Below are 21,988 nucleotides of genomic sequence, written 5' to 3'. Positions count from 1 at the left end.
AGCAGCAAGGAAAACAATCATTCATGAGAGCCGATCAGAGACGAAACAGCAGCACCTCTTCCTGCTAACAGTGACAATAAAACCTCCTTGTGTTGGCATACGACTGCTGCACTGATGAGGTTATCCTCTCAGTTTGAAAAAGAGAAAACAGAAACACACAATTCTACCTGGTAGTGAGGCGAGTAGATGTTACTGGAGTAACCCTGATGCAGAGCAGCTACGTCCATACCTGCACAGCTCACCACTGCCGGATTTCAACCTATGTTCACCTGCTATGACAGCAGCGTCGTTGCTATGCCGGCAATCGCCTTCTACCTACAACAGATACAGCGGTGTGCGCAGACCAACACAAGTTGGGCATCAATAAACCATCAGCTCTCGTCCCCCGCCGTGCACGGCTGCGAGAGGGAAATGGAGAGCGCGTCGCCTGAGCAGCCTCCCTCTCTCTCACACAGTTAGGTTAGAGAAGCTGAGCACTTCCATTATGTAAGCCCCAACAGGCTCCTCCCAGAGCCCCCTCCTCCCTCTTCCCGCCACCTTTCTGCTGCTCACACTCTTGTCTCCTCACTCTCCAGCAGCATATGCACACACACGCGCACACACACACACTCTGAACCTTTCATTCACAGTGTTTGACATGAATCACAGCACACATTCCTGCAACGTCTCATAAAAACAAGTCATTCATTTTATCATCTCCTATACTGTTTTAGTGATGTGTTGCTGCAAGTGGCAATTATCTTCATTAGCGATTCATCTGTCAGTTATTTTTACGATTGATCGACACAAATACTGTAAGCCTCTACAAGAGTACAATGCTTAAATACAAATCTGAGGCACATCTCAGAGAGAAATATTGTACTTTTGTACTTCACTACATTCATCTGACATCTTTAATCTCTAGGTGGTTTGCAAATTAAGATTTCTGCACAGAAAAATATGAAGAATTTATAAAACAGGATGTTTTGTTATAAACTAATCCACCCAACAGTTTCTACAAGTAGAGCTGCAACGATGAGTCGATGAATAAATGAATTCATTAATTTTAATGTATTTGTAATAATTTTGAGGTTTGGAATACATTAACATTGTGAAGGCGTCACTTTGGCCTCACTGTGACAACATTTCTCACTATTGTCATAATTTTTACAAACCACACAATCAATCGATTAATGGAAAAAATATATAATCATTAGTTGCAGTCTGATACAAAATAGTTGAAAATGAGCTCCATCTCAACCAACTCCAACAGTAAAATCCTGCTTTTACATGAACAGCCAACAGACATCCAACAGATGTGTGGCAGCACGAGACAAGAGAGGCGGATCTCAAGTCAACCGTTCATTAACTAAAGCAATGTTCTATCCAGCCAGGCGTCACCACACACACACACACACACACACACACACACACACACACACACACACACACACACACACACACACAGTGACATGTGCAGTATTACATCACAACCTACAGCAGCATGGCTGAGCGGAGAGAAGGCAGATGTAATAAATAATAAATAAATAAATGCTGTACAGCGTGTGTTTGTGTCTGTCCTGCTCCACAGAGACTTTATTCCTCCTCTCTTTTGTAGCTGCGAAAACGTTTTTCATTTTTGATGACGCTCTCGTTCTGCTGATCCTTTCAGTTTCCTTAAAGCATATTTAAAGTATAATGAACAGTCTGTTGTTCGTACCTTTGAGTACTGTGTGTTATCGTTTGCCCTGTCCTGTCAGTAATGCCTCTGTGATATTACAACTATAATAATGAGCTTCAATGACAAAAGTGTATATTTTCTGTATTTTACTTTACTACTATATAAAAGCCTGTAGGATTAACACAAACAGCAGTTATAAAGTAAACATTTATTTTGGGAGCATATTTGGTGCGTATTTGCACAATAACTATTAAACTATAGAATGCAAAATTACTAACATTTAAACCCTGTATTTAGCATTTAAAAGCAGATAATAAAAACTGTACTTCAACATTATTGTGCGTTATTAACATTTATTAAGTGTTAACATATTACCACTAGTAGCGCTAAAGTGCTCATTAATGCTGAATATTGTTCCTTATTTAAAAATACTCTCAGAAAAAATCCTCCTGCACTTTCAAAAATGGTTCCAAATGTATTCTGCCTGAAAGTCTCCAACAGGAAAATAAATCATTTAAATTCTGATATTCTCAGATATTCCTCCTTAAATCATCACCTTAAATGACCAAGGATAGCATGCAGAGTACTGTGAGTTATGTCGCTGCACTGAAATGTGGTCCCTGTAAAAGGTCTAAGCCTTGGGATGACTAAAATAGATACGACCAAAAACAAAGCAAATTTACATCCTGTCTGTATCTCTAATCTGTGATCCACTTCACCATCTGGAGGTCGCAGCAGCTGGAGTCTGAGTGATCTCACAGAGTGGAGATGAATGCAGGCGAGCAGGAAGAGAGCAGCAGAATGAATGAACGGCTGCAGGTGGATCGCAGTTAGAGGAGTCGCGTGAACTGATGAAAAGATTACAGACGGCGGTGAGACGCTCTGACTGAGAGGGATGAGACAGGAAGAGAGAATAAAAGAGAGTGAGATGGTCCACAGTATTTCATGCGTGGCTGCTCACATGCGATGACTGGGACTTGCACAGTTGCATGCAGTCAGTGTTGGAATCCTGAAAACCTATGAAAACCCTCCGGGCTACAAATGCTGAACTTATGTGCATAAATGAATCCTTTTTACAGTGCTGTGGACACACAAATAACACAGAAGCTGGATTTCTCCACATGCTGAAGCAGTGTGCATGGGGCTGTAGTAAGAGAGATACTACAGAGGTTTTTTTTATCTTTCTAAAACCAAAAGCACAAGAGCAAATGTGTAAGGAACTGTTTAACCATTGTTTTTCTGCAGTAATACAAGCGACAAACAGCTAAACTAGTTGCTTTCAAGGCCAAAGAGAATGTCATGAGTCCACTACACTATGTTTGTGTTAAAAATAGCCCCATTCATGACTAACACGTCCACGCTGTATGGGAGCTGGTGCTCGATGATACAATATCGCAGTTTAAGCTCCTCTTTACGGGATTTGAGGATGTTTACACTCCAGCAACTCCAGCAAAACTCAGTTAGTCCTGATCCTAAAAGAAGGTCATGGCGAAACACGCTGTTTAAAAATGAGAACAATAAAACATAAATCTAACCTCTTGCTTGTCTAGTATGCAGATAAAGCAGCCAAATGGTATGTCTGATTTTGCATTTATCATACTTGAAGTACCAACTCTACACTTTTAACACTATAACACATACATAAGACATCAAGTGCATACTTAAGACTCCTTCTGCAGGATTATCGTTTTAACACAAGTCACTTAGAAGCATTAAAAACTGAACCTGAGATGGAGTTTTCATCCAAATCATGGAGCTAACATTAGCTTAACTTGTTGGGTAGATACATGTGATAAAATCTGCCACCACAGTTGTCACTTTTTGTTTACTTCTGAAACTGTTGGAAAAATAATCCTGAATTTTTTAATTTATCACAGTGAACTGGAAACTAAGTGCTGTGTGGAAGTGGAAAGATTGACTGGCATAGCAACAGTAACTGAGGGGGGCGGGGTTAGCGAATGGTCAATTGTTATGAAGGAGGAGAAGAAGAACGTACAAAATAAACGGGAACATGGTTACTTCAGTGACAGTGGGTATTTACAGCCTTGTTCTGTAGCTGAATATTACCTCGCATGTTTTCTGCTCACCTGAGTCTCCAGCGTCTTCTTCTCATTGGTCAGCTGCTCCAGCAACTGCGCCGAACTCTCTGCCTTTTCAGTAGCCTGGAAAACATAATGATAACATTTAACTCCACATGGTATGGTACTATATGTATGAATGTAAAATACTTCTCTACTGATGACAAAAAACAAAGCGTAAGAAATCATTCGCGCATGTCCTCTCTGATATCATCTGGCTTCTTATACTAGAATGCATCTGTTTTTGGGATTACGTCAGTATGTTGTGCACTGTGTTGTTCCCTGTTCTGACAGTAACTCTGCTGCAAATGGTAAATAAATGAATCTACAAAATCCTCCCAGTTGAAGCTGTATTAACTGATTTTTTGCCCCCTGGGGACACCAGGAACAAACTGTAAACACAACTGTGATATGTTAACAAAAGTTAATAATACAAAATTGTTAGCAACAGTTGTTTACACATCTGGAAGACAGACAGCAACATTATCATTCATTTGAGTCGTACTTGTGTGCACCTGATGAATGCTCTCTCTTTTACCTCTGTTTTTGGTCTCTACCAACTCCTGAGGGAAATATCTGCCTCTTCAGCTGCTAAATGCTCCACTATGTTCACCAGCTAGTCTCTAACTGTGTCCGTCTGCTGTTTGCTGCTGAGCAGGTGGTGGACAGCGGTTTTATACAGCTTTTTCTCTGAAGACAACAGCCTGCTGCTGCTGGAAACAATACTACAACAATACAATGAGAGCAGTGAGAATAAATCAAAACAGTGAAGCTGTGGGGTGTAAAGCCAAGTTGAAATATGCTAAAACGATCTATAGAGGGGAACTGCAGAGTCGGGTGATCTCTGTGGGTTTGTTACTACATGAGTCCCATTTCACATTGTAATTTGATCCATTGTTCATATAAAAATATAATGTTTTTGATGCTTTGTACGAAGGCACAAAACATCAAAATCACTCTCAAGTTAAAGCTCAAGTGAAAACGGACGTTAGCACTTGAAGACAAGCATTCCATTAATAGACTGGAGAGATCAGAGGTCACTAAAAATCCTGGCTGAAAAAGGAAAGACAGCTCTTTACTGAGACAGCCTCAAGCTTGTTCAGCTGTTTCACTTTTAAATCCATTCGTAACAAGCTCCATGAAGCGAGAGCAGGAAGTATGAAAGCTCTGACTTGGGGGAAAGAGAACAAAATCCTCTCTTGCGAACTGTAACCTGAAATTCCACTCTTCCTACTGTTTACCACTGCATTCATACAACTACTGCTCACACATGTGCAAAAACAGTGACAAGTAGAAACACAAGTGCATAAATATTAAATGGGCAGAGTGTTTCTGTAGCTTCAAACACACCACTGAACAAGGTACAAAGGAGGCACCTACGTACCAGTAAGTATTAAAGGCAGGAAACATTTGGCAACAGTATTTAAAGGATCAGTGTGCAGGATTTAGTGGCATCTAGTGGTTGGGTTGCAGACTGCAACCAACTGAACAACCCTTCCCCTCCCTTTATAAGACTGTAGGAGAAACTATGATGGCCTTCAGGTAACATAAAAAGACAAAAGGCGCTCTCTGGAGTCAGTGTGGGGTTTGTCCGCTCTGGGCTCCCTCTGCAGACATAAAGAGCTCATTCTAAGGTAACGCAAACTCAACGATCCTTATTTTCAGGTGATTGTACAAGAATGAGAACATAACTATGAATATCCTACACAACAGAGCTTTAACGGTACAGAATGTTTACTGCAAACAACATCAGCCATTTTTATTTCTGACCCATTTAGTTTACGCTGACCTGCACTCTTTCTGCTGCAGAGTCCATTCTTAACAACTTTGTCCTATTCTGCGCTCTGGTCACTTCATAACCTTCAGAACACACTACAGCTTCATGGTTTTGTCTCCCTAAGAGTGCAACTCCTATTCCTAAGATGAATTTTCTGTTATGTATGTGTTGTTCCATGTCTTCTTTTTTTTCAGCTGTCCCTTATCTGTTCTTGACATGATCGATTTCATCATTTCTATACTTTCTAAAGGTGTGCTATCTTTGCCAGGTCTCCCTCGAAAAAGAGATTTTAATCTCATCGTCTTCGTGGTTAAATAAAGATTAACTAAATAAATATATTTTGTTTAAAAATGTTCATGTTAATTAAAAGCTCCTCTGATTTATGGATGATTGTACAAACTGGTTTTCAGGCAGGTCCTGATTGTGGCAAAAGTTTGACTTTAAACTTGAACAAATCTTGAAGAGAAGCAGCCACAGCTGACCGACTCCCGAATAAACGGCCAAATAAAAGAAGAAGACTGGTGCAGAGACTTATCAAACCCACAAAGGGAATGAAAGTAATGTGTGCATGTGTGTGTTAGTAATGTTTTAACAACATCAAATTAGCCCGAAGCCACAGTCAGCTTCAGAGCGGGAGCTTTGCTAAGTCTGAATGAAACCACACTGGAAAGGTCGGTTACATAAGGAAGGAATATTAAAGGAAATGCAACTTGAAAGACCCTCAACTTTTTTAACTATGGAGTTGTCACGTTTTCAGCATTTCCCCTCCAAGAAGACCACAAATAATTTGTTGAAATCTGTTAACAGCCAGAAGCAGACTGAGCTATCCTGGTGAGAATCAGCAAATGCCGTCACACTGATTCATCGTCCGCAAATGTTAGCCGACTGTTAGCAGCGGTCAGAGCCGTGATTTCAGCTCTGTTCGGGCTCTTTTGTGTGCAGCGTGTAGACAACAATAAGGAGACCGTTTACATGAGGTTGACATGTAATGCTGTTTTCAGCTGCAGCAGGTAGTTAGTTTCAGAGAAAAAGCTGCAAAAAAAACCCCAACAAAAAACGCTGTTCACTACATGCTCAGCAGCAAACAGCTGACACAGGTTGAGGCTAGCTGGGGAACACAGAGGAGCATTTAACTGCTAAAGAGCCAGATATTTCCCACAGGAGTTTCTGGAGACCAAAAACGATGCTAAAAGAGACTGAATACTAGTTTAAATTCATCAGGAAGCACAAACGCGACTCCAAATGCATGATCATGCTGCTGTGTGTCTGCTTAAAGTGTAAGTAAGCAGCCGTTGGCTAACACCCTCATACCTCCCCCTTCCCTCCCCAGGCTATGGGTGAGTGGCGTTACAAATATTTATCACCACACAGTAATGTCCAAGAGATGGACAAACACACACACACACAAAAGCTAAAACTTAATCTGTTACTACATCAGTCAGATAAATGAGGTGGAGTAAAAAGTATAAAGTCACAAAAAATGAAAATACTTGCGTACAGCATTAGAGTATATGTACACTACACATGTGAACGTACCTGTGTCAGCTCCTTCTCTCTGCACTGACTCTCCTCCTTCAGCGTCTGGTAGTCTTTCTTTGACTGCTCCACACTGTGCTCCAATCCTGACAGGAAACAGATCATCCACCATAACAACCACCTTCACACAAAGAGATCAAATGCAGTCGAGATGCATGTGATATGTTTACCTTGCATGGTCTTTGCTGTCTTCCTTCTCTCCTCCTCCCCTATCTCGAGCTGCTGTCTCTGAAATGGAGAAACATGGGCTTGACTACGAGCTAATCGCTTACATAGCAACATTCTTGCACCTTGAGCTAACCAGAGAAGAATGACCGGGGCCAGGAAACATGCGAGGTTCGAGGATAAACTTCTTCTCTTAATGAGGCCATTTTCACGATGCCCACGAGCAAAACACGTCACGGTGCAAAAATAAACAAATCTACAGTTACAGACTCGATCCCCGCAGACATGCACTTCATTACGGAAAAGTAAGGCTAGTTTACACATCGGCCTCATGTTTAAACATTACTAACATTTCAAGAGCCAAAACAATTAAAAAAGTCAATTACAGTCTTCTGAAGTTTGCACCTGATTCAGCTGCACGTTGCTGGAAAATGTGCATAAAGTGTCATGGTCTGGTTTTGTCACTTCCTGTTTTATGTCGAAGGTTCACCTTAAGTCTCATCTTTTGCTTCACTGACTGTTAGATTTGTGTCACCTGTGTCTCATTAGTTGTTCCTCCCTGTGTATTTAAGTCCGTGTTTGCCCTCTCAGTCTTGGTCAGGTCGTTGTCTCTGTTTCCCTGTGTCAAGCCTGTAAGTAAGTGTGATTACTCTCCAGTGTAGATGGATTTTTTTTTTTTTTGTTAACTTCTGGGGACGTTCTACTTTTTGTTAGATTAGCCTGCCTACCTGTTTTTTCATTATTTTAGTTAATAAATCCGTTAGATTGCACCAGGCCTCCCTCATGTCTGCATTTGGGTTCAATCCCTGTCCACCTAAGACCCCAACCTTGACTGAAAGCTTCTGTTCACATGCAGCTTCAGGGTTTTTAGATGTCATGTATGAGACCATTTAGTGCATATTTAAGTCAGCTTTTACAAGATTCTCCCTTTAAAACGAGTCAGCAGGAAACATTAAGATTCTTTACAGCCAACTCATGGAGCCGGTGTTAGCTTCATTAGCTCGCTAGCTACAGCTCTGATTAAACAGGCACTTGTCAATGATCACTTCTGTGAAATCAAGCACCCACTGATTCTAAGAACTACAAAGACCTTCGATAAGTCTTCCACCATTAATGTGTGTATCCACACGATTTTTGGAAATGTCAGAAAATAACTGGTTTTAAAAAATGGTTTGTAAAGTGTTACAAGAAATGACAGGATGTAAGGTCCCTGAAGTTGTTTCATCTTCATAGTTTCTCTGAACAAAATGTGACGGGAAGCGACACACATCTTGTCAATATACTGTTATTAGCAAGTAAAAAGACAATTACAAGGAACTGAGGGACGGTAGGCTACTGACAAAGGACCAATGGCTACTGATCACTGAAGAAATCTTCTAAATGGAAAAACTGACTGGAACAGAGCTGCAAATAAATCCATCAGCAGGACGTATGAATGATGGAAAGACATGATTTTTGTTGTTGTTGTTGTTATGTGGTCTTCTTTTGTTGCTGTCATTGATTACTGTGCCAATAAAGATCTAAGTGGAAAAAACATTTGACAGGGGTCAGTACAGGGGGCAGGGCTTAGCAGACAGTCAGTTAAGACTTGTTGCTGTGTTGAAGTGTTTTAGGTACAACAGAGTAAGACTGCAGGTGCTTTTTCAGAAAGCTGCCATCACAGTTACTGTAGGTCACAAGGTCTGGTTTAAAAGCCCAAAATCCTGAACTTTAACAGATGGTTGAGGGCAGAAATGTGAGAGGTTCCATGTCTGAAAGGAGCTCTCTCTCGCTTCTCTTCTCTTTCCTGGTTATTTGTGATTATTATGTGCAGAGCTCCTTCCTTTCTTACCAGGCTGCCTAGCTGCTGTTCCAGAGAGCTCTTATCCTGCTGTACAGACTGAAGCTCTTTCTGTTTGCTCTCCACGTCGACGCTCAGCTCACTGATCTGTTGAGGACACACAGTATAGAACGCACGGTGTACACATGTACATCTGAGTAGAGCCATAAATTATGCATCATCGCAGTGGCTTCAACAAACCACACATAAAAAGGACACATGCTTGTTTATATTAGGGGCTAAAAGGAGGACTATAAACTGAAATTACGCCTATTCTTCGCAGTTCATTCAGTTTTACATGGTGCCATAAAGTATGTGATGATAATGAATAATCCATTTTACAAGCAGAGAGTATCATGCAGCTGCTGCCCGGGCGTAGCTGAACACAACTCCAGCGCTGGAAATTCTCTGATGCTCTCGACAAACCTTTTTCTCCTGAGACTGTGCCTGGGCCTTCAGGCTGCTGATCTGCTGCTGGGACAGAGACACGGCATCCTCCTTCTGCTGCGACGCCCGGAGCCTGAGCTGGAGGTCTGCCACCTCCCTCTCCAGCTCCATGATCCTGGAGCGCTCAGACACCGTGGCCACCTACAGCAGAACATGTAGAAAGGAGGCATGAAGACAAAGAGGAGACAGGAGAGGTGACAGACGACCGCAGCAGTGGAAACAGACCCGGGTTGTATAGTGTGAAGCAAATTTATTGGGCTCTATGTGTGGGATTTAAGCTTAAATAACTTGCAATTAGTAGAATTTTAATTACTGTAAAGTTAATTTAATATGCAAAATAATGTCAAAACACTGTATGCGAATGTTGTACGGCAGCAACTAACAATTATTTTCATTATAGATTATTTTTAATCAATTGTTTTGCCTATAAAATATCAGAAACTAGTGAAAAATGGCTGTCAAATGTTTTTGTTTTGTTTAGCTAACTTCAAAACCAAAAGATATTTAATTTGCAAATTTATTAAAAAGAGAAAAGCCGAAAATTGTCAATTAATGAAGCTGCAACTAGTTTGGCATTTTAGCTTGATAAATGACTCAAAAGAGCTATTCAATACCAAAATCAATGACTAGACTGTTTCAGCCCTAAAAATTGACATTAACTACTTTACTCATTTTATTTTCTCATACATCTCTTTCATATTCAAATCTTACCTTATATATGAGTAATTTTACATTTACCAACAGTTATTAATTTTATTCCCTGTTATCCCACAGAACTCAGTCAAAATTAGATCGCTAACATTTAAGAGAACACACTCCAAAAAAGAAGTTCCTGTGCTTGATCCTTCACAACGTGACAAAGAATTGAAGTTTTTGTTTGTCAAACAAGAGTCACTGCTAAAGTTTGTTCAAGTAAATGAAAAGAGTCTCCTTCTCTTTACTAGGATAAAACTATTTATCTAAGACTCAGCAACATTTCAGTATAATACAATAAACAACACATTAAAGGAGCATGACTGTATCTACACAGAAACTGGACAAGTAAAACTGACAAGAACAAACATTTCAACAGTTTTCTATTGAATAAAACCTTCAGTAACATCCTCAGTAAATTAATCAAGACTTATTGTGGCTGAATACAACTGACTCGTCAGGAGGACTGGAGCACCGTTTCAACCACCAACAGAGAATCTGGAAGTAGTGATTCACCCTCTTACTGCAGGAGACTTTGACTCATCAAACAGGTCAAAGCTTAGACCTTCTGGTTAAAGGGGAAAGGATGGTGTTGTACATTTTTCTTACTGTCAACAAATCCCATGAAAAGATCAAAATCAGCAATAACTGTATCTACTGACAATTATCTGTGTGTCACAGTCTGATATACGTTCTTTCTCTGTGCCATAGAGCTGCATGACAGTCCAGAAACTCTCAAAAACAGACCAGCGAGCCACACTGTTGGTTTGGAAGACATGTTCCATCATTCCTTCATCTCCTGCTGCAGTAAATACTCACTGGAGCACCAAGTGTGGATTAATCCACTACTGAAAATAGTCCCCAACAAATGCTCTTTTGCCCTTGTTTGAGTAACATTTGCTAAAAACTACAGAGACCAACAGTTTCACGTCCAGGCGGAACCAATGGGCCCTCACTGCACAGGGTAGGGAAGTTGGAAAGTATCAAAAGACGGGCTATAACATTGTTGGTTTTGGACTTTTCATGGGATTTGTGAAGAAGAAAAATGAAGGCCGACATTGTCAAAAGCACAGGCATTTCCAAACTCTGTCTTAAAAAAAAAAACTTTCATGCACACATGCATAACTTTGAGTATGACAGACCTGGTTATCAGAGAAGCTCAAGGCCAGTGAGACGTTAATGTGCCTACATATGTCAGCGCTGATCATGGACTGGGCCATGAAGGAAGAAACTTGTGATAAATCTGACAATTCGCATAACGTTTGCACGCTGTGTTTCCTTCAATACATTCTGTGCATCATGATTAAACCTGTTGGGGAAAAGCACATCACTCAGTCCTGCTGTGGGACTGGGACTGCCAGCATTACCCTAGTGTCCTCTAAATCCCTCTGGAGTTTTTCAGCTTTGGTCTTTTCAAAGAGCAGGCTCTGCTCAAGCTCCTTTATGTGGGCATGCTCCAGTCTGGTCTGCGTCTGTTAGTAAGAGAGAGCAGGAAGAGAAGAACAAACACCAATGCAACACTGACATGCCAGCTTTGTGCCACAAACAGAAAGAAGACAAGAAGGCCAGTAAGTCAGAAAGCACTGATGGTTTCCAGCATTTCAATCACATCAGTTGGTCGCTAACAAAGGAAGAGATTGTTATTTGCTCATTCTGCGAGGTAATTACTTCAATCATCTCTTTCTGACTCTCAGATACTTTTCTTCCTCTTCTATTGCCATTTGTTTGCTTGTATTTCAGTAGTTGAAGGAGACTAATTCAGGCAGTAATTCCTCTGAAGAGTGAAGAGGATGCAGACAAGAGAGGCAGATGAAAGCGTACAAGTAGATTGAAGGCGAGGCAAGACAAAAACAGATTTCAAGAACAGGCATGTGGATGAAAAGATGACAAGAGGATGGTAATTCAAAGAGCAGCAGAAGGGTGGAAAAATCTGAGAGGAAGGGCGAATGAATTAAGCATGAATGAATAAATAAAAGGAGGAGGAAGAAAGATGTGTCTGAACAAGAAAGCAAATGAATGATTAAAAGAGTGCAGGAAACCTTAGAAAGAATAATTGATTTAATCGCCAGCTCTTATTTTTAGAGAAAAATGCAATGCAATGTAATGAAAGTTAGCTTAGCACTTACTTAATGTGGTATTTAACAAAATATATCATACCTACCATCACCTAGTTTGTCAATAATTCACACATGAATTTCATAAAGAAAGCATCAGTCTGACAGGTGGGACATTTATAGCTTGAGTGAGAGAGAGAATATGTTTAATTAAGAACTGGTTTATATAACCACAAGTTACCTCCAGGTCTCCTTTGGTGATGCAGGCTTCTTCCACGCGAAACTGCAGATCCTCCACTTTTCTGTCAAACAGGAACAATAATAACATTTCCTCAAAGAGCATCTTTACAGGATATATTAGACACCCTTTTCAGACCTCTCACCCCTGACTTTAATGGTAACCATGAACAGCATCATGTGCAGGCCACAGGTGAAGTCAGACCACCCACCTCTTCTCCTCCTCCAGCTGGTTGAGCAGCTCCACCTTGTCTCGATCTGCTGCCTCCACCAGCGAACGCAGCTGATCCAACTTCGCTTCCATCTCCACTGCATACTACAACACGCAGGTGTAACAATAGTAGTGAAAACAGTAGTTATCATCGCCTCAGATACAGGATTTAAGGCGAAAATGGGGCAGAGGTCAAGGGTGCATGGTGCTGATGCTCTTTACCCCGCCAGCCACAAAAGAGGAGCTAACTGAGGGATTAATGTGCTGCACTTTCAAAAGGAGGAACTAACAAGAGACTGAAAGAGCTGCCTCTTGAACTTTCTCAGTCTTAAGCAACCACAAACAAGAGGGATGATGACTGTGTGCATGGGACAGCCCATCAGAACCAGTTTAAAATATTTCTAAATGTTTTTGCCTGTGTTCTTGTTTGACTGCAGATAACATCCATGTGTGCATATATCAGACCTGATCCCGTCCTTTCCTCAGCAGAGTCAGCTCCTGCTGCACCTCCCCGGCATGGCTGGTCGCCTTTGCCACCTCACATCTCTCCAGGTCTCGCTCTGCCAGCAGCTGCTCGATGTGCTGCTGCTTCTCCTTCAGAGCCTCCTGCAGCGCTGTGGTGCCGGAAATCTTACGAGCGTACCGAGCAGATGTCTCCGTCAGCTGGAGGAGATACGGTGAGAAATTTGGACATTTTGCAGGTTATCTGTTACTGTTTTTACATACTATCACAAATATTGTTTAAATTGTGTCAGAGGTCTGTGGGGGCAAAATATGAAACAACAGAATGAGGTTAAGGTGCCAAAAAAATAACTAAATCTGATTTAACATTGAGTCACACTATGGAGAAGCTACCAACAAAAATCATTCAATTCAAAACAAGATAATTTGCTTGGACACTGATTTGCAACCAACGCATTGAGGCCAAGGTGTGAAACCCTGTCTCCTTTTCTAAGCTACTAGTTTGTTTTTTCCTGATACATTTCAAGAAAAAGTTGCAGAAGCAGATGTTGTATCATTAAGAGCGGACTGGAAAACTCATTAAATGTTGTCACTGGGAGTTTTACAGGTGCGCTCGGCCTGAACATTTTATGACTTGACAAACATGTTTATTTAAAATATTTCCTTATCATGTTGATCAAAAATATAATTCAGGTAGTTTTGCGTTCTCTCTCTATAAAGATATATTTACTGTTGCAAATTAGTAGTTTATAAAGGTAAATTCTAGGAGACAGAACTGCAATGTGTCACGTAGTCTGTGATCAGTCATGAAGGGTCAGGCAAACTGATGGACAAAACTTTTGATTTAAGAACTTTTGGGGTAAAAAGAGAATCTACTGCAAATCACAGATTAACTAGAATAACGACCTCACTGTGGTATACCTCCACCAGCCAGTCAGGTTACATTTTTGGGCGAAATGGAAGTTATCGCTATATTGACTATTGTATGACTCCAATTAATAATATCCAGAGAGAAACATGCTGTCTTCATTTAGAGACTATTTTTGTTTTTAAGGTGGATGCTTCACACACATCTTCAACCCATCAGCACAGAAAATCTAAACAATCAGCACAGTTTCAAGGTGCACGGCCAAGATTAGAGTCACCAAGTCAGCGTCTGACCAAATGTGAAATATGGTCACAATCTGCCTTCTGTTGATGAGTTATGCTGAGTTATGCTGTTCAATAAAGGCCAGAAAAGTGTTTCTGCACAACATTATAATGTCACAGTGAAGTTAACCTTTGACCTTTTGGATATAAAATTCATCATTTTATCCTGTGAGACATTTGTGTGAAATTTTGTCCTAATTGGCATATGAATTCTTGAGTTATGCTGCGTGTGGTCACAGTGACCTTCGACCACCAAAATCTAATCAGTTCATTCTTGAATTTGAAGAAATTTGTGTCAAATTTGAAGAGACTCCCTCAAAACACATCCCAACAAAAACAACAAAACAGATGTGTTGCATGAGCAGCGAGCACACAGCCACATGGTGTTGGATGACAGCATAGCGTGACTCTTACCAGTCCTGCTCGGCTGGGTTTGCCACTGATCGAGGAGGTGGCGGAGCTGAGGGAGCTGATGGAGGAAGCACTCGGGCTCCTCTTCAGGCCAGACTTCCTCCGTGAGCTCTTGGCCTTGGTAGGTGTGGTGCAGGGGAAGCCAATGCGTGTCACCTTGTGGACCGGAGCAAACAGACCATACCTGGGCATGCACTGAAAGTATCTGACAGAAAAAGAGGTTGCACAAACTGAAACCTAAGCAAATCCACTGACAGCTGGTTTAGGAGCAGGTTCCTGTGTGACTGATGTTATTTAAACCGATATTATACACTCATCCTTTGTCAGTGGTCTTTACCTGGTCCCTGCTACAGCACCATCATTCTTGCCAAGTGGTTCATCTAGTTCCACTCCACACCAGTCTCCCTTGGCAAAGTCAGTTTCTCCCAGAAACCGCACCACTCCTGCCTTCGTACCACCAACCTACACACAACAAAAATTACAAAAATTATTCAGATTTGTTCTTTTTTCTCTATTTACAATTAATATCTTTGCTCTCTCCAAACAGTCCAATGCTCCAAATCTGTACAAGTATCAAAGAAACACAAACGAATGCATCCCCAAGTTTGCAGCCTAGAGAAGCATGATTACACAAAAACATGACAGTACATTAATGATTTGCTGCTCTAAAGCTGTTGTGGTGGGTTCAAACACTGTGGAGCTTCTCACCAGCACGCGGTCTCCCAGCCTCAGCTCCCTCTTGCTCTTCTTCATGGATTCTGTGTCTGACAGGTTGGACACCGACTCGCTGGACGTGAGCTTTCGGTTGAGTGCAGCACTCGTCTTTATGCCGATGCCCTGAGCTGAAAAGAGGAAACCTTTTTTTAGTATTCTGATTTGAGATCTAGCAATCAACACTGCCTTTGCTTCCCTGAGAAACATCCCAGCATACATGTTTTCCGTATTTTCACTGTTACCCGTTGAGGTAGTGCCAGCAGGCGCAGACTCGCTTGTTGCTGAGGCTCCAGGTGCTGGACTGCCCTGCCTCCCGTTTGCCTCCTTCTCTGGCAGCGCAGTCTTGGAAAGCTTTGAAGGCCGCGTGAATATCCCCTTCCCATCCTCACACTGGAAGTACCGGACCCCTGCCACAGACCCGTCGTTCTTCCCGATAGGCTCATCCAGCACAATGCCTGCCCACTGCCCCGGAGCGAACTGCGTGCCCCCAATGAACTGCACGTAGCCGGGCTTGTTACCATTGACCCAGACCCTGTCTCCGATCTGAAAGTCTGGACTTCCCTCCTGGGTTGGGGAGGTCACAGTGCCAGGGGACTTCTCAGGAGGAACTGGCTTTGGAGCACCTGCAATCACATTCATGCCTTATTAACCTCTATTCACTCCTTTTGACCATCACTTCTCTTTAACATCATACAAGTCGGTGGACGGATTTTGTAATCAGAAGCCTGCTGTGGTTTAGAACGGCTTTAATGATTCCTCAGAGCATGAAATCACCTTAGCTAATGTAAACTACATTATTCATCTAAATACTTGCTGAAATATATGATTTAGTAAGTGATTTCAATAATTTCTTACCAGAGGATGGAGATGTCTTTGATGGCGCCCCAGCTGGACGGACTATTTTACTGGGGGGTTTGAGCCCGCTGACCTTGCCTGGTGTACTCATGGCTCCTTGTTTGTCCATGGGTAGGTGGGACCTGGCCTGATCGAGGTGGGGGACGAGGCCTTCCCCACCACCCCTCAAAGTCCCAGTGAGATGGAGGAGAGCTGGAAAGCCAAAGAAAATGTGAATCAATTGAAATATAGAACATGTGATTGTTTCTGTCACTGGTTAGTAGTCGACTCTCAATTGTGATTGGGTCACCTTTCAGACAAGTGTCTGTGAGCTGATCTTCTTAAGGGCTGCAATTAGTGATTATTTTCATTATCGAGTAATCTGCTTATTATTTTCCTGATTAATCCATCAATAATTTGGTCTATAAAATGTCTGTAAATAGTGAAGAACGTCCATCACAGTGTCCAAAAGTTCAGACATCTGTTTTGTCTGACCTACAGTCCAAAACCCAAAGACATTCAGTTTACAAAGATACAAAACAGAGAGGCTGATACCAGAGAATTTAAAGCACCTTTGCTTTAAAAATAAACGATTAATCTATCAAAACAGCTGCTAATTCCTTTTCTGTCAACCAACAAATCGATAAATAAAAATCGACTTCAATAATAATAATAACTTGACACAGCACTTTTCAAAAGAAAGTCACAAAGTGCTTTACATGGTTGAATCAATCCTAAAACTTACTGGTAACCAGTGAGGAGAGCCTAAAACTGGGCTGTTTTTGATGAAGTCAAGCAGCTGTTTTGTATCAGCTGAAGGTGTGAGATAGTTTATGGTTTAAACCTGAGTGCAATGAGTCACAGTTATGTAACCGAGATGACACTGATTCAGTGTTGTAAAAGAATAAAATATGAAAACTTCCAATGCAAAGGAATGAGAACTTTTTACAGGCTCCACTACTACTCCACCCATAACTACAATAGTATCTCTGTGAGAGCTGCTGCGCCTGAGCGAGGCCTCCGAACATTGAACTCTGATACAATAACTCTCTCCAGACCGTCCTCAACACCTCCGCCTGTATGTCACAACCCACTGTTTATTACCAAGCTACTTGTTTCCACTCATGTAATAAATGCGAATCCAGCTGACCCTGAGTCATGTGCAAAGACTGTATTCTGGTGCCGTAAGAGACAAATGCCTTTGCCTTTATGAAATAAAAGGATGCTGATTTCCCACCTCAGACACTAAAGTAAGACATTCTCCGGACAATCAGCTGTTTTTTTCCAGCAGGTCTTGTAGGTGTTGGTCAGCAGCCTCACCACGCTAAACCAGATGACTCACTCTGAGTGCAACCACGTCAAGACAGACATTATGTTTCACAAAGTAAAGGCTATTTTCAACAGATCACGCTCTGCACGTAAGAGTACTACACCTATTTATCATCCAATAACATCCTCAGACCCATATTGAAAGCTTCAAAAAGGCAGCAGAACCAGAGATAACGTCTCTTTTAATCCTTGTCAAAACCTGGCACCTATATAAGATAAGATAAAACTTTATTTATCCCCAGCCGGAGAAATTTGGGCATTACAGCAGCATGTAGTAGCAGTTGAAATAAAACAGCAGCAGAGATTGAGAAATTTCAAAAAACGAAATACAAAATAAAAGTGGACTATATATATGTAAATATTATACAAGCAAAATGAAATTCTGACATATAAAAGAAAAAAAATGTAGAAAAATATATAGAAAATATGTATTTTTTCCAATAACTGTGGAAAAAAATGTATGCTGCCTTCAGAATAATAATAATAAATAGTGTTAACACTATTGCACAGAAGAATAAAATATACAAAACAGTAAAAAAAATGTAATATTGCACAAAATGTACAAATATATGTACAAATATTACCCACAACGCAGCCCGACTTAGCCTTCAGCAAAGACGAGGAGCAGGCTACAGAGGTCTGCTAGCTCACTTCCTTCGTCCACACCCCCAGATTCTTTTCATTTCTAAACTAGCAGTGTTCAGGCCCAGCAGACGCCGACTCAAGTGACACGTCATCAAGTTGTTCCTGAAGCCACAGAAGGTTTTATACAACTTTTCACATATGCCGTCGTACTCCCCAACCCTGACCACAGTTTGATATATGGAATTGTGAAGTTCTCCTCTCAGATAAGGCATAGGTGTGTGAACTTTGTCTATGCCCCGACAGCAGGTACTCTTTAAAACACTTACTTGTCTCTCCTAACACCACTGCATCAAATGAGAACAAAGTTAATCCTAACTAAGTCACAAACTAGTGCAAACAAACGTGATAAATTAAATTACATTTCACACAAGTAATATAAACAAGTAACAAAACATTCAAAACAAACAGGAACGTGTTCTCCAATGACTCTCCAGAGTTTTTCTATGATAGCAGTTCATCTTATCAATGATTCAAATGTAATGTTAATAACCCACAGCTAATTTCTGCCCCATGGTCTAGCACATTTTACCGGCCATGGTGTCTACAAGCTTGAGGAACCACCAGTGTTGTCGGGGCTGAACAGTAAAGTGTGGCTGAAAATGTATTTCCAGCCAATAAAATGATGTTTTATTTTGATTTGACTAGAGAAGATTGATTTAATGTCTATCTTTTATGCGCAAGTTATGTTTATGGCAACATAGAAGAAAGGGTGCATGCTTCAGGCTCATCCCATGCCATGGCAGGTAACAGGAGAAGCCTTGTTTGCCGATGACATTACCTCAACGCTGCTCCCCCCGCCCAACCGGTGCTGCCAGACCAAAACAACAAGCACACCTCGAGCTGTCAAATCTCATCCTGCGGCGCCACAGTCGCTGGTTGCATCTCAGACCACCACTTGTTTGGCTTTAGCCTCAAACAGTCTGTTGAGCTCTAAATATATCAACCATAAATTTGTTAAGTATTTTTGTTGCGCTACGCGACAAACAGATGAGACTGGCCCGTGGCGTTTGTGTCTGGGCTGGGCTCCTTCTTGCTGCATCTCCGGTGCTAAGAACTTGGGTGTAAACCGCCACTACACTTTCTCAGCATTCTACACATTAAATTACACAATGCCAGCTTAACTTGATCAAACATATTGCTGACCAGTGCTTCAACTTGTTCCATGATGTCATGTTTTGTGTCCTGATAGCCAGAGCCTCAGCCCTGCTGGAATGCGCTCCAACTGCCAAAGCTAGCTTAGCTTCAGGTTAGCAAGAAAGCATAAACTGGGGCTAACGTAAGACAACTAACGCCCTGCTAACATGATATTAGAGTAAAATAAAAGCAGACGGGTGTGGAGAGAGTTGTAGTTGGGAGCTTACTTGGTCTCTTTTGGTGAACTGGGTCTCAGTTAGGGATGCCGTGCGTAGGTGCGGCGTACCTGACACCGTTACATGTTTGTCCAGCGGCTCCTCTTTCCCGGCCCAACCCCAGCCTCGCGCAGGATGACGTCACCTTGGGAGCTAATGTTGCCTTCACAGGACCAAACGCAAGCTCGTACACCCGAGACACATCGTGGTAAAACACGATTTCACCAGTGGGAAATTGCCACAAACACAAGGGAAATGAGCACAGTAGTAATAATTGTAGTTGGTTGTCCTAATGCTTAATTTATTCGTTGAAAACAAAATGTGACAGCATACAAAGACTGTGAGTTGAAATGCGCAAAATATGTGCACACAGGATGACAGGAAATAATAGTAAAATACATTGCTTTTACAGTATTGGTAGAAATTACCTGCTTGCTCACTACCTTCCTAGACTCAGGTATCACACAAAAATTCAGACACTTTGCAGTGGACGTATGGTTTGGGAGCTGATTGACAGTTTACTAGCAGCACTGCAGTAATCTAAACTCCCTACTGCCATTGAGGTGATTTGTACAGTAAACATTATTTGATTCCTACAGTAAATATTATTCGACTGAGTGGCAGAGAATCAGTGCTTGCTGTTCGCAGTGGATGTGATTCACAATTCAAAGTATTACAAGAACTACCTTATGGAAAAGAGTTGAAATATATCATTTGTATGAGTTACTTTCACAAGCATTTGCAGCTCGGATTTGACCAGCTCACCTTGCAACTAAAGATGATTTCATTGTTAATGGCTAATAATTACTGACTGCATCCACACTCAAGGATTATACCTATACAAGTGCACAGCATTAAGGTGCTAATTATTGTTTCAGGTGCGTAATTTCATTGTTCACAATCACAGCAAATTTCTATTATTTCATATTATTGTTAAATCTAGGATAATATGAATTGTATCAATAGCCCAGTATTATTCATTCAAGTTACAAGTTCAAATTTAGAGTATCCCCGTAATGTTAGGAGGAAACACATCATGACCTGCTTTCTACCCTTTATATCCTACCATCAACGGTGGAAATGTCATTTGCAGATGAACCTTCCTGTTCTCTGTCGTTGCTCCTTCTCAGCAGTTTATTCAGGAGCTTGTTGAAGGTGCCACTGAATGCAGGGCTCGAGAAATAATACACAACAGGGTTGAGGACGCTGTTGAAGTAGGTGAAACACACTGAGGTGTAGAATGCCAGGTTGGCCTCTTCAAAGTATTTGCATTCATTATACCACACCTTTAGGATCCACACAGCTATGCGTGATATAGTGCTTGGAAAGAAGCAGGTAATAAAGATCAAAGCCACAGCCAAGACAAACTGAACGGCCCGTTTGATTTTCCCCTTTTTGTCAATAGTCCTGCTTTTCAGCTGCCATGTAATTCTGATGGTGCAGAAAGCCACGATTACAGTGGGCAAGAAAAACTGGATGATATAGAAAGCATTGTGCCAGGTGGAGAGGGGGCTGAAGCCCATGCAGATGTTGAAACTCTCACACTGCGTACGATTGCTGTTGTAGAAGAAGTGCTTTTCAGCAAGAAGATACCCGGTAGCAAAAAAACATCAGACCCCAGAGGCCGAGGGAGACCCACAGGGAGTAGCCCAGACCCATTCGGTTGATCCGGTTCATTGGGTGGACGATCTTAAAGTAACGGTCAACAGCCACGGCCGTGAGGAAGAATATGCCCGCTGCACGGTTGGCTGCCAGCAGGAAGAGCAGGATACGACACAGGGCGTCACCGTGGAGCCAGTTTTTTCCACGTCTGTAGTAGTCGGCCCTGAAAGGTAGGCAGAACAGTACAATGGAGTCCGCAACAGCCAGGTGAGTCAGGTACACAGAGTTGGGCTTCCATGTGTCCATGTGAAAGATGAACATCCACAGGGCAACAAAGTTCCCCATCAGCCCAAACATGAACTCCAAGATGAGTATTGGAGGCAAAACCTGGTCCAGGATGGGAGACTCGAAGGCGCAGCACTCATCTGAGTGAGAGAGATTCATCGTTTGAACAGGCAGTGAAGCACAACACCAACCTGCTGCTTGATACAGTGTCAACACAGATATGCTGCAACAGGTGACTCGTCTTCGGTAGGCGATCATATTTGTGCTCATGCAAACGATTCTCAGACAAACATGCAAACTCATAAGCGGAGGTAACATCTGTGCACTGTGTGTTATCTTTGGGGAAGCGGTATTGACCAGGAGGAACATGGAAACAACTGTAAATGTTATCTGTCAGGGGAGTGTGTCCTCATTATAAAACTATTATGCAGGGGAATAAGTTCACTCATGGGGATTGAGTGAGAAATCTAAAAAACAAGTAGCCTGCGGCCCTTTAACTCAAGGTAAAGCAGGTGACTACATGGGGAATGG

At 41.7% G+C, this 21,988-nt stretch overlaps 2 protein-coding genes across 3 annotated transcripts in view; both read right to left on the bottom strand.

The window, feature by feature from the left end:
• The window catches only part of clip1b (CAP-GLY domain containing linker protein 1b), a 33,877-nt gene extending 14,194 nt beyond the window's left edge, over window positions 1–19,683 (bottom strand). The window contains exons 1-15 of one of the 2 annotated variants that reach the window (XM_041960445.1): window positions 19,583–19,683; window positions 16,269–16,460; window positions 15,656–16,036; window positions 15,408–15,541; window positions 15,037–15,161; window positions 14,703–14,904; window positions 13,143–13,340; window positions 12,679–12,782; window positions 12,471–12,531; window positions 11,543–11,647; window positions 9,462–9,623; window positions 9,048–9,143; window positions 7,222–7,279; window positions 7,052–7,137; window positions 3,748–3,822 (exon numbers count right to left, since the gene is read on the bottom strand). In XM_041960445.1, the coding sequence (XP_041816379.1) occupies window positions 3,748–3,822; window positions 7,052–7,137; window positions 7,222–7,279; window positions 9,048–9,143; window positions 9,462–9,623; window positions 11,543–11,647; window positions 12,471–12,531; window positions 12,679–12,782; window positions 13,143–13,340; window positions 14,703–14,904; window positions 15,037–15,161; window positions 15,408–15,541; window positions 15,656–16,036; window positions 16,269–16,377 (1,896 nt within the window). In that variant the 5' untranslated portion in view covers window positions 16,378–16,460; window positions 19,583–19,683. The remainder of the gene's footprint in view (window positions 1–3,747; window positions 3,823–7,051; window positions 7,138–7,221; window positions 7,280–9,047; window positions 9,144–9,461; window positions 9,624–11,542; window positions 11,648–12,470; window positions 12,532–12,678; window positions 12,783–13,142; window positions 13,341–14,702; window positions 14,905–15,036; window positions 15,162–15,407; window positions 15,542–15,655; window positions 16,037–16,268; window positions 16,461–19,582) is intronic. The other variant, XM_041960446.1, reaches the window with a different exon arrangement.
• Window positions 19,684–19,901: 218 nt separating this feature from the next.
• LOC121622863 (hydroxycarboxylic acid receptor 2-like) lies at window positions 19,902–21,963 on the bottom strand. Its single transcript, XM_041959897.1, is given in 2 exon segments — window positions 19,902–21,177; window positions 21,179–21,963. Coding segments are annotated over 2 exon segments (1,200 nt in total). The 5' UTR covers window positions 21,827–21,963; the 3' UTR covers window positions 19,902–20,625.
• Between the last annotated feature and the right edge of the window lie 25 nt (window positions 21,964–21,988).

Source organism: Chelmon rostratus, chromosome 19, assembly GCF_017976325.1.
Source record: "Chelmon rostratus isolate fCheRos1 chromosome 19, fCheRos1.pri, whole genome shotgun sequence".
NCBI lineage: Eukaryota > Metazoa > Chordata > Actinopteri > Chaetodontiformes > Chaetodontidae > Chelmon > Chelmon rostratus.
Note: the sequence above shows the minus strand (reverse complement) of the source record. Positions and strands in the feature narration are given on the sequence as shown.